Source organism: Berghia stephanieae, chromosome 3, assembly GCF_034508935.2.
Source record: "Berghia stephanieae isolate SIO BIC M18660-M18661 chromosome 3, UCSD_Bste_1.3, whole genome shotgun sequence".
NCBI classification, from domain to species: Eukaryota; Metazoa; Mollusca; class Gastropoda; order Nudibranchia; family Aeolidiidae; genus Berghia; species Berghia stephanieae.
The window spans coordinates 79548009-79565511 of record NC_088362.1 but is presented as its reverse complement, the minus strand read 5'-3'; the positions used below and the strand labels follow the sequence as shown (position 1 = coordinate 79565511).

Below are 17503 nucleotides of genomic sequence, written 5' to 3'. Positions count from 1 at the left end.
TTTTTCAGTGAAATCGTAACATTTGGTTTTGAATTTTCTCTGTCAATTCAACACATTTCTTTCTTTCTTTCTTTACTAAAATGATTGATTTTAATCCATGGAAAAGCATTGCAACTTTGACCTTTTCTGTGTTTCTAGTTTGATTGATATAGCAAATGTTTATTGAAGGGGTCCCGATAGCTCAGTTCGTAGAGAACTCGCTTCACTCGCAAAGGGGTGCAGTCACCCAGCAGTGAATTGGTAGCTGAGTCTGTTAGATTTGGTGGAAAGTACTTTGCGATAGACTAGCATCCTATCAAAAGGAGAGCAAGTAATTGCAATTGTCCATTTCACTCTATAGAAACCGGGATTAACTCTGGCTCTATGGGCTTAATGGCTCTTACAGACAGCTCTTTATTAAAGTCACTCACTGCTTAAGTAATAAATATAATAAATAAACAATTAATAAGAAAATTGGGATAAGAAACACTCATATTCCTGAAAGATGTTTTGATCATTATTTGTTCATGGCAAGTGACAGGACGTTTCTAATTCATTTGGGTTTTTAAAAATTGATTTAATTAATTATTTTAAAAAAAATAAAAGGCCTTGAATATGTAATATAATTTCACCTTTATTTGTGTTCGGAAGAAACGCCATACTTTCACATTTTGATATTTTATAACATGGTTGTGTTTGGTGGGATTATTTGAAGATATTTTGTTTAGTTTAAATCATTAATATTGCATAATTGTTGTTTTATTTGTTGAGCAGAATAGAGGAGAATGTTTTGGTGATGGACCCAGTGCTAGAAATCAGCCACTCCCCTCTATCGCCAAGTGTTCATGGACTAGTTTCTTTAGAGGCCATATTAAATAGAAACCATGACACGCATCCATTTGTCTCACAGCTTTTGATTGTCGCCAAGTTATCTGTAAGTGGTTTTAATGTATGCTTGTTGCTTATTGTTTTTTGAGTAGTGTGATAAAGTGCTAGATTATATTATTTGAGTTGCTGCTATTAATCTTGAAAAATGAAATTGTGCGACATTTTAGTTATTATAGTAGAATCTTGAATATTTATTTGCTACTGTTATTAATCTTGAAAAATGGAATTGTATGATGTTTTAATTAGTGTGGTAGATAGCTGGAAGATGTAATTTGTGTTGTTAATTTTGAAAAATTGAATTATGTGACATTAAAAAAAAATATGGGTAATGAACTATGAAATGTGAAAATATGTTAAGCTGTCCTGATAGCTTAGTAGAGCACTCTCTTTGGATGAAAAGGGACCGACATTGATCCCAAGTAAAGTTAGGAATATTTTTTTGACCCTCCTGTCCATCCAGCAGTGATTGGGTTACTGGGTCTGTTAGATTTGGTGGAAAGTACTTTGTGATAGACTATTGTCCTATCCAAAGGGTAGATATCAATTGTTACTATCCATTTTCCGCAATTGAAACAGGGGTAGGGTAAACTCTGGCTTCATGGGCCTAGTGTCTCTGAATGACTACTTTTTTATCACTTCAGGGGCTTAGGTGCCAAGTGGAAGAGATTTGATTCTCAATCTCATTTAGGCTTCTCTAATTTTAAGGTTTGATTCTGTGATTAGCTAGAATGTTTTCAAGTCCCTATGAATTCGTAGAAGTTAATGCGTATGGATGGATCTGATTAAATACCATGTGAATATGTTTTGAAATACTTATCTCCACCATGGAAAATTTACCAGCACTCTTTCATCATCAAAACCATCACTGACTGGAAACATCTCAACAATTTTATCAAAAATTCAGCATCATTACAAGATCTCCGCAACAACATTCACTGTTTAGTCAAAAACAGGCCACATTAGTATCTGCAGCATAAGGTACAGAAGATATAACAGAATATTTATTTGGTAGATGACCAGCATACTATCCAATAGTAGCAAGAAGAAGACGAAAGGAAACAAAAAGAACTATATGCAGGAGGAGGAGTAGGAAGAAGAAGAAAAGGAGATCTGATAGAAAATTTACTTTGTAGATGACCAGCATTCTATCCAAAGAGTAACAAACATTAATGTTATGATAAACTTGTGTGTTCTAAATCTTAAAGGGCTTCTTTTTTCTGCATGCCAATATCTTCTGTGAGTTAACAGTTGTCACTTTATAGCTCATCTATTATCAGCACCATCACCGATTAACATATTTTTTTTATTAACACATCCACATAAACAAGCAATTTTTATGATTCTTGTTTATTTACAATGGTATTATTATGTTGATTTTGTTTACTAGAAAGTATGTTTTGATTTGTGTTCTGTATTGGCAAACTGCTTAAAAATAATATTTGATTTTTGATTCTTATTTACTTATTGTTTCAAGCTTATAAATACTATTTTGTATTTTTCAATTTTTTCCCGAAGAAACTCCCCTTGCCTCAGATGTGTCTTGAAATTTTTCGTGCTTGTTTTATGGGCTTTATGGACACAAGTGACTACAATGAGGATTTACAGTGGGCAACCTTTGCCTTTTTGAAAGTAAGATAAATAGCTTTTTTATTTGTTATTCATTCTTTTTTTTTTTTGGTTGCTATTAGTTGTTGATTTTTAAAAATTACTAGTTAAATGTTCATGCTTTACTTTGCCATGGAATGAATATCTGCAAAGCTATGAAAGAAATATGGTAGAAAGAAATGTATGTACAGATATGGGAACTTTCTCGCAACATTAACAAAATTTTTTATCAAAATTTGTTTAATATCATAGTTTTTAAATTTTATTAACTTGATTTTTGAAGTTAAATGTTTGTATTCAGTGTGATATTAAAGTTTGAATACCCAACGTATCTAAATCGATAATAAAGAAGACAGAATTTTTAAAAAGTTTTCAGTTGATCGTCAAAATTGTAATTAGATTGGGCCTCGTAGCCTTTGCTTTTAGTACAGAAAAGGTTTTCTCTCTCAAACGAGAGTCACCACAAACTGTGTTGTTGCAGTAATTGTTAAGATGCCTGTAGATCAACACTGAGCAACATACAGACATTTAAATTTAAAGGTGAATTACGGTACAGACTGTCAGGAAAGATCCATAATTTTTTTCATTTTCTTTTGGATATCAGGGTGTCCAGGCAAGTCGGATAAGTCGGTTTTTGGTCGGATGGCCGTTGGTCGGTCAGATAAGTCGGATTTTGGTCGGATAACAGATCTGTAGGTCGGATAAATCAAAATTTGGTCGGTAAAATTGACGTAGGTTGGCAGTTGCAAATATCAGATCAGAGCAAATATCAGAGCCTATAAGGCTATTAACATTGAAAATGCTCGCTTTGCAGGCAAATAAATAAAAAATTATATAAAACAATTGTGAGTAAAACTCCAACAATCATACTAGCCATTCCTATAACACGAAACACTCAACAGATATTGGTGCCTATATCTATGAATCTGTTCGGTTTAGCGGCAAATGTATTGGTTTGCATTAATGCAGGGATAAGGGATGAAGGGAGTCGGTATGTGAAGATGAAACAAACGATGACGTAGTACATAGCAGTGTCACGATGACGCTGGTGCTTGTCGTGCAGGTGTTATTAACCCCTTAACAGCGACGCTGATTTTTTTTTTTTTTTTAATGTTTCATCTCTATGATTTTTAATGGAGAATAAAAAGTTTTTACCTAGAGAGCAGTAATATTGCGACTCAGATTTCAATTATCTATAATTGCATTGCAGTTACCTGTCTTTTGATGAAAACGGTGATTTTGTGTTGGACCAAAGTAAGATCGAATTACGCCTTTAAAGGGGTACATTTTTAAGTGTTAAAAATTTTTTATTTTTTTTGGGTGCGTATTGGTGCAATTAATCCTTTACCGGTGGCACTGATTTTTTTGTTTTCAAATAATAGTTTCCCTTTATATTATTTTTAATTCAGAATAAATCGTTTATACATCAAGAGCAGTAAAAATGGCTCAGGCTTCAGTCAAACTAGGTATATAATTGCATTGTCATTACTGTCTTTTGATGAAAACTGTTAGATCAAAGTAAGATTGAAATTCGCCTTTGAAAGGTTAAGTTGTTGGGGGTTAATTTTCGATTTTATTTTTACAAACATGGCTTTGTTGTTTTTTTTGTTTTTTTTGGTTCTTTTTTTTGGGGGGGGGGGGGGGGGGGGGGGTTGGTTACTGTCTGGCAAGCAGATTATTGTACACATATGCACACATAATAAGAGGCATCTAGGTCACAAAACAAGGCATCTAGATCTCGTTTGTGCTATAGCAGGAAACCAGGTCGAGAGAGATTCTCACAAAACAGGGTTCTCGCGGCCTCCTTAAATTCACCACCACATCACCGTCCCTACCACCACCACCACATCGCCATCCCTACCACCACTACTGCAACCACCACCACATCACCGTCCCTACCACCACCACATCGTCATCCCTACCACCACCACATCACCATCCCTACCACCACCACTACTGCAACCACCACCACATCGCCATCCCTACCACCACTACTGCAACCACCACCACATCGCCATCCCTACCACCACTACTGCAACCACCACCACATCACCATCCATACCACCACTACTGCAACCACCACCACATCACCATCCCTACCACCACCACATCGTCATCCCTACCACCACCACATCACCATCCCTACTTTCACCACTACTGCAACCACCACCACATCGCCATCCCTACCACCACTACTAGTACAACAACCACCACATCACCATCCATACCACCACTACTGCAACCACCCCATCACCATTCTTACCACCACTACTACAACAACCAACATATCACCAACCTTACTACAACTACTACAACAACCACCACCACTCTACAACAACCACCACATCATCATCCCTATCACCATAACTGCAACCACCACCATCACATCACCATCTTTGTCACCACTACTACAATCACCATCACATCACCATCCCTACCACCACTACTACTACAACCACCACCATATCACCATCCCTATCACCACTACTGAAACCACCATCATCACATCATCCCTTCCACCGCACATCACCACTTTTACTAAAAACACCACTACCATATCACCATCCCTACCACCTTTACTACGACCACCACTACATCACCATCTCTAATGCCACTACTACAACCACCACATCACTTCCGATTTTGGAAAAAATATAGCTGAGAAAAGGCAGCAAAGACAGAGCATTTGAATACCATGAAATTTATTGTTCAATCAAATGCATTGATGTCTTCAAATAAGTTGAAGTAGAAACAGTAGTTAAGGAGCTGAGTTGTCCCCCACTAGTGGAGAAACTTAAGCGTCAAAGGGATAATTATTTTAATCCTTGAATTAAAAAAAAATCGCCATGAAAGCTCATTGAATTTCAAAATGGAACTGCTGTAGGAACCCTGATAAACGATAGCAATTCTTGCTACAGCTCTACCATACACCAATCAAAGGATTGATAGGTACTTTAATAAAAATGGACAACTTGACCAATTTCCAGACTTGAAGAAACTAATAATTATAATTTTGATATTGTCTCATTGCAATGCAGATGACGAAAGCAGATTTTTGATCAACAAGAAGATCACAATAATAGAAAACCTTGTTGAAGAGTCATTGATAGCAAGACACTTTACTTGCCAATTCATTAATGGAGAGAAAGTTTCTGAGGATGTGGCATCTCCTGACCTACTGAAATCATGCAGCAAAGAATGGCTCGGGTATTCTAATGGCCTGAAAGAGAAGAAAGAGTGTTGGGATATTCTGGAAAAAGAGACCACCAGAAAAAAAAATATAATAGGATGAAGTGATGCAGCTAAAGACCAAAAAATAAAAAAGATACTTCAAAATGACATAATAATCTGATCAAAACTGCAGATAACTATGTTGAAAAAGCCGAAAAGTCATTCTCAACAATGTAAAATGATCTTTTGGTCAGGGGCAATGTATATAGGAGAGGCTGTAAATGTAGAAATAAGGATGTTCTTGCTTGAGAAATAGCAAGGAAAGAAAAGTAGTTAGGCTAGAAGCCTAGTCTCTCATTGTGTATATAAGATAATAGAATCTAAAAACTGATTGTGTAAATAGAATAGAATATTTTCGTGTGTGTGTATGTGTATAATGTGAAGGTAGGCCCAATATTATTTCTTGATATCAGTAACCAAAATTGCTGGGCTACTTGGCATAGTCAGCCTCGAGTCATGATATCCTGAATTGTTCTTGCTTTGGAATTCCCTCAAATGGTAAGATTGATAGTATTATAAGTAAATGTCTGGGAATTTGCGACTTCGTGTCATTTTGTAATGTCCGATTGCGATAAATTGTGGTAGGATTTTTGCTTGGCCTGGTAGGATTTTTTAATGTCTCCGATACCTGGACACCCTGGATATGCTCATTGACAGTATTGCAAAGTCTGACTGAGTCAGTCAGTTTATTTGAAGAAGAGGGATATTGTCCATCCATAAAGAGAGGCATGAAGGTAGTCCTTCAGAGCAATTTGGCTAATGGAGTCGGAGTTTATCCTGGTTTCTATAGCATGAAACGCCCAATAGCAATTGCTTGCTACCCTTTGGATAGAATGCTAGTCTATCACAAAGTACTTTCTGCTAGATTCATCAGACCCAGCTACCCCAATCACACCGGGTGGATAGAGAGATCATAAAAAAAATATTATCTCAGCATCACCCGGGATTGATCTCAGTCCCTTTTTTGTGAATCAAGTGCTTTACCAACTGAACTATTGGGACCTCCATAGAAACATAACCGCTAGATTAAAACACTTAGTTGCAGCTGCTTTGTTTGTATTGACAGGTACCTCAAGTTTTGAACAAAATGAAACAGCAGATGCCAGATAGAGATTTGGGTATGGATGTTAAGGTTGGCTTGGAAATGTTGTTGGAATATTCTCATCTCCTGGACCAGATGGACATTAAGATGAAGTATGTCATAGTTATAGTTGAGATTCCTCTTGTCAAGTCTCTTTTGAGTTTTAAGCAACAATAGCTAGTTTTGATTGTGATTACTAAGCTGGCAGAAGCTGTGAACTGTAATAAGTAATGTGCAAAAATGAATATAACAACTTTAAAAGAGAGCGAAATACTAAACTTGTAATGTTTTGGACCCAGACCCCTTATTTAGTCAATTACAAAAAAAAAATTTTGAATGTTAATACTTTATGTTCAATCCAGACTATCTGGAAAGTTGTATTTGATGTATATATGTAACTGTTTATTGATTTATCTCTTGAAATGATTTCAACAGCTGTGACATGTTGAATTTATTGACCACTGAGTGTGTCAAAGTTGGAGTGTTGAGTGAAGCTCAAAAGACATCCATATCTCAGAGAAGGTAAAATAATCTGGGTGGGAAAAGCTTGATTTTTTTGATCCTTGGTACATAATTCTTGTTTATTATTATTATTATTATTATTTTTTTTTTTTTTTTTCATTTTTTTAAATTTTAATCTTCCTCTCCCTCTCTCCTTAAGCTTCCTCTTTCATCTTCTTCTCCACATCCTCATCCTCCATTTCCTCTTCCACAGTAAATTTTAATGTTTAAAAGCGATTTAATTGAATTTTTTAATCTCAAAATGTTTATACCTTTTTTTGATGATAAAGATTGTTAATAGTTCTAGAGTGTTTTAAGAGTATCAATGAACACCTGCTATACTTTTCTTTTTGTTTTTCCTTTTCATTTGTCAGAACTGAGCAACGCAACAGAATTCATATAACAGAAAATGCTACCCCTGTGGGGTGGAAAAATATTGGACGGGTCACTCAGCAGGAATCGACTGTCATCAGCATTTTAAAGGTGGTTGTTTGGAAATGATTATTTTGATTGATTGATTTTTAATTTGACCTTTTTTGAATATATTTTTATTTTACTTATAATGAAAACATTTTTTTTATTTAAATTCCTTTGTTTCCCTTTGTTTATGTTTTGAACAAAAAATGTATATATCAGCTTAAGAAAAGAACAATGTAGTAAGAAAAAAATATTGGGCACACACCCTTCCTCAAAAGCTCAGCCAAGAACACAAACACAAGAATGGTGAGAGCTGTGGAAACGTTCCTTGTTCTATATATATATATATACATTATAAAAAAAAACCTTGAAATATTAGTGCTAAACTTTTTGATAAAAAGAGCTATTTATAAAATATTTCAACTACAATTTTATTTAACTTCTACAATAATGCTTCGAGCATTCACTCTCTTCAGGAAGTGAAAGACAATAGACAATAGGTTAGATCGATGAGTACATATATACAAGGTCTGACATCCGAACCCACTCACGGGCCTAGTTTAACATTGTTGTAATGGATAATATTTTGCGTCATTTTTGAGATTTCCATTACAACAATGAGCCCATAAGGAATTGGGTTATCAGACCTGCAAATAAGTGCACATTGGCTTAGATGTATAAATTGAATTTATAGTAATAAGCAGTGATGCCAAAACTCTGGTTTCACTGGTGGAAAAATCTGATCTGGAGCAAAAAATTCTAGGTTATGGACAACTTCTATCAAATTCCGTTGAGGTCAAATTTTTTCCAAGGATATACTGCCACTACTAATACAATCACATCATTATCACTACCACTACTTCTACAACCACCACCACATCATTATCACTATCACAACAACCACCACCACCACATCATCATCACTACCACTACTACTAAACCGCCACCACCACCACATCATCAACACTAGCACCACTACGACTACAAACACCCCAATCATCATCATCACTGTGAAATTTTTTGTTCAATTTATATGTTCTCCAAAGGACAATAGATATAATTGTTTCTTGTTATTTTTCTTTTAAAACCACTTTACTGTATACTGTTTACTCTGACATAATACCTGTTTTAGGGAGATATGGGCCTCATATTGTCTTTTATTATAGCTGTGAAATTAGTTTTCTAACAGCCTTTTGTTCTCGTAAATGTTAGTAATAATAATGTGGCATTTATATTGCTCATTTTCATCACTGTGTGATGCTCAATGCACATAATAAATATACAAAAGTTACATATATAAAATGTATACCACAATGATATCAATAGCAGGAGTGTATGTAATATCGTATCAATAAATTTGTCTAATGTTTCAGTCACTTGACTCGGACCCGATGAAAAACTCTGAGACGCTGGTGAAAGTTTTAAATATGTTAAGTGGGCACAATCTTGAGATTTTACGATTAGCAGCTTCCAGCATAGGCCGCTTGCAGGAATTTATCACTAAGTTGATCAGGTAAGTTGGGGTCTGTATGGCTCAGTTTGTAGAGCACTTGCTTTACATAATAGACTGGGATCAGTCTGGGGTAAAGCTGAGATTTTTTTCCTGACCGCCTTGTCCACTCCGCAGTGATTGGTAACTGGGTCTTTTAGGTCTGATAGAAAGTACTTTGCAATAGATTAGCATCTTATCCAAAATGTAGCAAGCGATTGTAGTTGTTTGTATAATATTATAGAAACTGGGATAAGTTTTGGCTCCATGAGCCATAATGGCTATGAATATGAACGACTTCTTAAAAAAAAATTGGCTAAGTGTTAGGAATTCTGTAGTGACAATGGTAAGTAGAAGAGTATAGTCAAGCACACGAAGCTGATGCTAATTCCAGTTTCCTTGGTTTGAAATGGATAGTGATAATTTCTTGCTACTGCTTGTGTATAACACGAGAGAGCAGTTTTCAGGTCTAAAGTAGGCTTGGCTGTACAATTTGTATTTTGACAGAGTAACCCCCCCAAAAAAACAAAACGTTATGTAGGATAACTTGTATCAGGTTCAGTGGCATGTCAGTCAGAGGCTCCACAAGTTGAGCGACAAGACCCTGTTAATAATTTATTTTTTTAACTGAGGAAATATGAATAAATAAATATGAGTGTTTATAAAGTGCACTTCCACAGATTTACCATGCTCAATGTGATTCACAATATTTCATTTATTCCCCCCGGCAGGCCATTGGAACCATTTTCCCTTTTCATACAATTCCAGTTGAGTTGCCTGTTAGGCATCCTTTTTGTTTCTAGCACTCTCACAATATCTGTCATTGTCTATAGCCATGGACGTCATTCACATCTGAGTCGAGTGGGGTATTGTGTGTTAAGTACCTTAACCAAGGGCACAACATCAGGACTAGAATTTTCCACGATCACTGGCCAGTGATGAAGCTTAACCTTGCTTGACTTTTGTGACAAATGGAAACACTGTACTGCTGAGCCACCAAGCCACTCAAATATTTTGGTTACAATACAACAACCAGTATAAAATTGCATGTTTTTGTATGCAAAAGAATATGAAAAAAGTAAAATGTAACTAAAAATGCCATCAGCTATTTATTGGAGTGGTTCGATATTCTCCAGTGTATAAGCCAACCCATTTTCTTACTGTTATTTCAGAATCAATGACTTTGCATCCCATCCGGGTAATGATATGAATACCAGAACACAGCGTAACCAGCTGTTTGATGCTACATTCCTTACCATAGTTAGCATCATACAGCAGAGTGGCATGGAAGTAAGAAGTGGAAATATTTTTCTGTTTTTAAAGATTTTTTTTTTTTCAAGACTATTACTGCAGTAATACCTCTGAATTGGGAACTTCTCTAATCAGAATTATCCAGCAAATTGGGACGAAATCTCAGGGAATAGAATTTCTTAATATATTTTTCATTCTGGGCATCCATTTTGATTATTTTGGTGCAACCTTCTCCTTTGTCTGATGCAAACCAAACAGGAACATCTATTCTAATTTTCGCCTCGCATCATATGAATATATTTTACTTTGTAAACATTTGGGTGTCTCTTTTATAGTGGAATCCTTTGCTTTTGTCTGTATGGGACTTTTGGGTAATATCAGAATAGGCAAATGGATGGAATTGTGGTGGAATCCTCTGATCCCTATTTGAACAGTCCCCTTTATCTGACTTTTTCTTCAGTGCTTTTTACTTCAGATCTATAACTTTCCCCCCATTCGCCTTCCTTTTTTAACTGGTGTTGAAATCACATTCACTTGTTGCTTGTTCCGTGAAACCCCTAAAAACAAAAAAAAACAAAACAAAAAACAATCACAAATTAAAATTATAGTTGTACACAGACTGTGGTGTCGTATAATAAGTCACCATCCATACTAAAACTTTAAACAGTGAATGTTTTGTAATAATGATATAATGTTGTTGGAAGCTGTAAAAGGAAGTATGCTCAGATATGCCATGTTTATAATTATTATTATTACTATTCTTCTTTTTTTTCTTCTTCTTCTTCTTCTTCTTCTTCTTCTTCTTCTTCTTCTTCTTCTTCTTCTTCTTCTTCTTCTTCTTCTTCTTCTTCTTCTTCTTCTTCTTATTATTATTATTATTATTATTATTGCCGTTTGTAACCAGTTACTGAAATTATCTTATTCATCTATCATTATCATTAGTATAAATTGTACAGAGAGAATTTATGGTTATTGGCCAGAGGCCTAAAATAAACTGAACGCACTCAAATCTTCATGTTACCAATGTCATCATGTTACAGATTGTCCAACCCAGCAGAGAGAATGAAATGTCATTGTTAGTTCAGTGGGTCAGAAGGTGGTTACCAGAGGATGGCAGGTACAAGAATCCAGAAATCACTTCAGCTGAAGAGCAGGAAAAGATTGATAGGATCCTAAACATGTTGTTGACCAACAGTGAAATCTGCCCAAGTGGCCCGTAAGTAGAACACCTCCTAACCTCTTTGGATATTGGCTGTCACTGTTACATACTCCCCAATGGTCTTTTCTAAAAAATGAGGAATTGCTTAATGCCACACAGATTTTACTTCTAAAATTTGTAAGGAGCCAGCTTGGTTTGTGTCAGAGTATCATAATCAGGCTGGGGCGTTTGAGGTGTGTCATGAATCCTATGTTTTGATTGGTCTAGATTCTATCAGTTAATTGCTTGAATAAGACTCGAGCCTAATGCAAAGTGCTTTGTGCCAGATCTAACTACCAAGTCACTGCTGCGTGAGGCAACAATGATCAATATTGTTCCCTTTTGTTTGTGAGTGTTCTTCCAAGTGAGTTATTGTGATCTCCTTTAGAGCTTTTTGCTGAAAAAAAAATTAGTTGGAGAGTCCATTGGGGAAGCACTCTACCATTGAGGAATTTAGACCCTCTGATTGGGCTGTAAAAGAATATTCATAAATTTGATATATCACCTTTCAATAATCAAATAAACATTGTTATCCGTTTTCTTTGTACTGTTTTTTATTTTCAATTTTTTCCCTTTTTGGGTGGGCATTTTCATAACTAGATTTTTTAATAAGTTGGATTAAGCAACAAACCGATCTGAACTTTGATGATGTATAGGTACCTTATTGAAAGTCACTATCAGTCGAATCTCAATGGGCATCGTAGAATTAACCTACAATTGAAATCTACCTTTTCTTTTTCCAATTTAAGATTCTTGATATTTTTTAAAAAGTGGTTTTTGCATGTACATCTGTCTCTTATTATCTCATAACAATAATCTGTTGGCTGAACCTGATGCTGAAAATTGAATTTAAAGCTTGATATATAAAACTTGATTGAAAATAAGTACCTTATCAAGGATAACGATTTTTGTTTCTCAAATTAAAAAAACAAACGATTTCCTTAATTCTGATTAGTTCGACTTTAAATTCAGTTTTTTTTAATATCTTGTTTATTCTGACTTATCATTTTACCAGATTAAAATGATAGGTTACATATATTTGTTAGGAAAGCAATATTTTGGACATAGAATCAAAATTTTTTACAATTCATTTCAGAGTTACTGGTTGGAAAGATCTCATTATGTGCCTCCCTTATGCTATTCAGGAGATTGTATATGCATTGGAGCACCAAGCTCTAGGACTAGACAAAGTCAAAGTGAGCAGTCAACTGATACTCTTAATTCTATTGGTTCAGCCTGATATTGTTAATTTAGATATGTTGAATGCATTATTAATATTCATATTTTTAAATACCTACAATTATAAACTGTCGTGATCTCTATAAGGCATTTTGTTGATGAAGCATAACAATTTTGTTAAGGTTTCTTCTTTTTTTTTTTCAAAACTTGTTTTGATTTAGCATCGATGGCAATTTTCTCCCATTTGGATATTTACCACAAAAAGTTCAAAGGGCTAAAAGATGATGATCATGTCCCAGTATTTTCCTTCTCTTTTGTTTTCCCGCTGACTGTATGATATTTCCTTCCCTTTACTGATTGAGTGTATCCCTTTAATGGCTAGCTTTCTAACTGTATTATCTGCAATGTATTTGGAAGATGTGAAATCCCTTGGTCAAATTAGTATGAGAAGTAAACAGCTTTGTTGAAAATGACCACAAAAAGAATATGTCTAGAGATGTTGCAGGTTTAAAGAAGAAAATGCAACGAATTGTTGGTTTTGACACTAAAATGAATACTAAGATCTTTCACTATGTCAAGATAAGAATTGATTTGGTTTTTGGCTTTACTTTAAATAATGTATTACTGATTTTGTTTTCTTCAGATAAATGATCGGATTACTTTGAACTAATTTATTTCCTCTATTCTCTTCGTTTGTAAGAGTGTTATAGATCACATCCGTCACCAAAGTACAAAATGCCTGGTGCTGGTAGGGGCAACTTATCTGTGCAGCTTCATGAATGTTGTTGGGGCCACAGCACGAATCAAGCCCCTCAAGATGCTGGAGATGTTGACTCAAGGCCTAGACAGGTAAATGCATAACAACACTGCCCATTGGAAAAATAATTTCTTTGATACCAATGTAGATAATTATTTTTCTTTTCATTTTTTTCTATGTACATAATCTTGACGGCATGAGGATGAAATGTCATTGTAATTTTACATGTGACCTTGATTTGTTGATATTATTACTATGTTATCAGTCTGCTCTTGAATTTTTTTATTTTTTTTTTCCTTACTACATAAAGTGTGATGAATGCCCAAGAAGCATTTAAAAACAAGTAAAAACATGATAGACTCTTTACAATGATATTGGTTTACTTTAGCTCTCTGTAGTTAAAAATTTAATTTTTAAAAATGTAAACATTGGTCTTTAGTTCAATTCAAATGTTTTAATGTAAAAATTGGTACATGCAAGAACTGAATTTGATTTTTTAATTGAAATTCAATATTTTATTTGTTTACTTTTTTTAAATTAATTTTTTTTTTTTTTTTGGTTGTGAAACGAAAGAAAATATTTGCAGTGATTCAGCAAGATAGATAAGTTGCTTCAACACTCTTTAGACTTTAGAGATGTGAGAGTCTGACAGATTTTAATGTTTTAAAATTAATTCTTCCCATTAGCAAACAGCTGGAACTGATCTTAGAGGGCATCGTATTCGACATCCTACCAGAGGGACATCCTCAGAAACCTACAAAAAGATACCTTCTCCCTCGAAACAGGCTGGCAGGGGAAATAATCCATGAAACTTTGACAGAGGCATTCCATCGAGGCTGGTTGAATTTAACATCCTTGCACACTTTAGACCAGTTACTTGCCCTCAGAGGCCCTGAATGGGTTGTTGGGGAACTTGTGGAGGTAAAAAAGAAATCTATTATTTTCTTCCTTTTTATGTCTTTAATTTCGTGATTTAAAAAAACAACTCCCAAGCTCCCCCCCCCTCCCCCCAAAAAAAGCCCCAACATACAGGTCAGTTAGGGTGTAATAATAGTCACATGTAAACATTTTTTTTCATTACCAGCTGCTGTCAAGTCCCAGCCGGTCAGAGGATGTTTGCCAGGCACTCCACCTGGCCTTTGCAATCATGCACATGGATCTTGAACGCATGACCATCAGCCTCCTGCACACTGTGCTACCTCGCCTTCTAACACAGAACACACTTTCTACCAGCAGCAGCAACACATTGTCCCATCCAAGGGGCTATTGCTTGGCCAAGCTTTGTGTATTGTGCATTACAGCTACTAGAACGTCTAAATTCGGTCAGAAAGGTGAGAGCTGAATAAGGTTGTTTGGGACAAGACAAAAAAAGTAATTCCTCAATTATATGGCACAATGGAGCTGGGCCTATCCTAGTTTCTATAGTGTTAAGTGGACAATAGCAATGGCTAGATATCCTTTAGAAAGGGTGCTAGTAAATCAAAAAGTACTTTCCAACAGATCTAACAGTCCTAATTACCCTTGCTTTGCTGGATAGTCAGGGAGTCAGATAAAAATCACTAGTGAAGTGATTACTCTACCAACTGAGTTATTGGAACCCCCTTTATTTTGAACATGTGCTCTGTAAATTACTCTTCTTGTTCGTCTCTTCCTTATTCTGTAATAACTTTCATATAGAAGTTACATGTTGTTGTCCCCTCAAAAGATGAAGTGTTCTTGAGGGCTGGGAAGGTCAACTCTTGTTCTATCTTTTATAACCCAATATCTGTTGTTCATGTCTTCTATAACTTTTGTTTGTTTTGGACATCTTCTAAATGTCATTTTCAGATTTGCCAACATGTATGATTTGTCATATTTTGACACGCTTTGAAGTCCAATATATGATAATATAGGAATGTTTGTCTAGAATATTCTTAACTAAGAAAGCTTGAGGTCGTCACAATGAGAAAATAAAAATATGGAAGAGTCCCTGGCCTGAAAAGAAAAGTTGTCTTTGTTTAAAAAAACTATAATAAGCCTTAAAGGCATCATGCCTTGTCCTGCTAATTGAGTGTTGCTGTTGGCTTGAGACCCCTTGAGCACAGCGCTTTGAGCACCCCATTTCAGAGAAGATGATTTTTAATGGGGATCAATGTTTTTTTTACTATATTTTTCTACTTTATCATCCATAATATTTTTCACATATCTATATTTAAGTGGATATAAAACCACATAGTACATAATAAGTGAAGCTATTTAATCTGATTCCCAGTTTTTTTCCTTCTATTTGTGACAGAGCCTTACGTCCGAAGACTTTTAAAAAGGTCAATCATTGATGCAGATTTTGATGATGTAAGTTACTGACTGATATTCATTTGGGATATATTTGATTTATTGATTAATTCAATCTTTTCCGTGTCATTAAATCACGGAAATGTTTATCAAATTCTAGTCCTCTTTTGTTTCTATAAATATTTAACTTAATATTATTTCACTACTTTAAAAAAATAATAAAATGAGTGCATTTTAAAATAAATATTAACTCTATATTATTTTACTTATAAGATAAAAATTAGTGCAGTCGAAATCTCTTAGAAAATGTTTTGAAGCAATAGAATTATTGCTTATTTGGAATAACCAGGAAATCTCTTCAATTGTCTTGTAAGTTGTGGAATCTAAGTCATCTCAGTATTTTTCCATCATTTTTTACAGGACTTGGAGGAATCTGAGACATCTCCTTGCAAACTACGCAAACTGTCAGAACCCCAATTGACTTTTGGTCTGGAAGAATTTACTCTCGGTGAGTTGAAGTTGAATCTATATTACTTTTTTTATTTTTAAGTAGGATGTCAGGGACATGGATTAAGAATTAAAAGAAAATAATGATAATGCTTAAAAATTATAAATAAAACTTCCTTTATTCATGCTCAATGGGGAAATTTGTCTTTAACTTTAAGGTCATCAGTTATATCGCAGCGCTACACAGTGAGCTAGGGAGAGGTGTCTTGCTTATCTTGCTTAAGGCCTTATAGTCTGGCAAGTGTGTGTTGAACAAGGTGCATCCAGGCTAAAAAAGTTGTCCTATCGAGTTGTAAGGCCCATAGAGTCGGGAGTTTATCCCGGTGTCTATAGTGTTAACAGACAATAGCAATTGCTAGTTACCCTTTGGATAGGAATCTTGCCCAGGTTACAAAGCAAAGATTTAATTGCGGTACTATGCAAGATTCTAGTGATAAAATTATGATGCAGTTAATTTACAGATATTGAGTCAATTAAATTGATGAGATAATGAAAAAGGAATTCAATTTAACAATTAAACAAATTTTAAGTTTTAATTGAAGTTAAATCAAACTTTTTGTGATAACTTCAGTAATATATTTCACTAAGCAAATAAAATTTGACTGACTTCCAACAATGTAAACTATTGGTTAACCATTAAATTCTCTTAGGAAAGGCACTGCAACACTTGATATAAGAAACTTCTCCGAAAGAATGTGTCTCATGAGTTGAGCCATCCTCATTGTGATCCCCCAAAGTAGTTAGAGTATGGAATTAGCATGATAGTTACCAAATTTGAAAGCCATATTTTTGTATGCCCAGTGTGACTGCTTGCCGATCTCTCTCTCTCTCTCTCTCTCTCTCTCTCTCTCTCTCTCTTCTCTCTCTCTCTGCCTCTCTCTCTCTCTCTCTGCCTCTCTCTCTCTCTCTCTGACTCTCTCTCTCTCTCTCTTTTTCTCTCTCTCTCTCTTTCTCTCTCTCTCTCTTCTCTCTCTTCTCTCTCTCTCTCTCTCTCTCTCTCTCTCTCTCTCTCTCTCTCTTCTCTCTTCTCTCTCTCTCTCTCTCTCTCTCTCTCTCTCTCTCTCTCTCTCTCTCTCTCTCTCTCTCTCTCTCTCTCTCTCTCTCAGGCGAAGGGTGTCATATCGGTTTGAGTTTGGTTCTCTGACACTG

At 35.2% G+C, this 17503-nt stretch overlaps 2 protein-coding genes across 3 annotated transcripts in view; one reads left to right on the top strand and one right to left on the bottom strand.

Moving 5' to 3' along the window:
* LOC144968551 (uncharacterized) overlaps positions 1–17503 on the bottom strand; it is a 328253-nt gene that overhangs the window by 14843 nt on the left and 295907 nt on the right. The gene's annotated exons all lie outside the window — the stretch shown is intronic.
* The window catches only part of LOC144968546 (mediator of RNA polymerase II transcription subunit 24-like), a 35986-nt gene that overhangs the window by 13576 nt on the left and 4907 nt on the right, over positions 1–17503 (top strand). For both annotated transcript variants that reach the window (XM_078907011.1, XM_078907012.1), the window contains exons 9-22: positions 754–913; positions 2383–2496; positions 6770–6897; positions 7220–7306; positions 7660–7768; positions 9076–9215; positions 10364–10481; positions 11483–11658; positions 12737–12836; positions 13520–13668; positions 14263–14497; positions 14661–14907; positions 15852–15907; positions 16268–16355. In XM_078907011.1, coding sequence (XP_078763137.1) covers positions 754–913; positions 2383–2496; positions 6770–6897; positions 7220–7306; positions 7660–7768; positions 9076–9215; positions 10364–10481; positions 11483–11658; positions 12737–12836; positions 13520–13668; positions 14263–14497; positions 14661–14907; positions 15852–15907; positions 16268–16355 — 1907 coding nt within the window. The remainder of the gene's footprint in view (positions 1–753; positions 914–2382; positions 2497–6769; positions 6898–7219; positions 7307–7659; positions 7769–9075; positions 9216–10363; positions 10482–11482; positions 11659–12736; positions 12837–13519; positions 13669–14262; positions 14498–14660; positions 14908–15851; positions 15908–16267; positions 16356–17503) is intronic.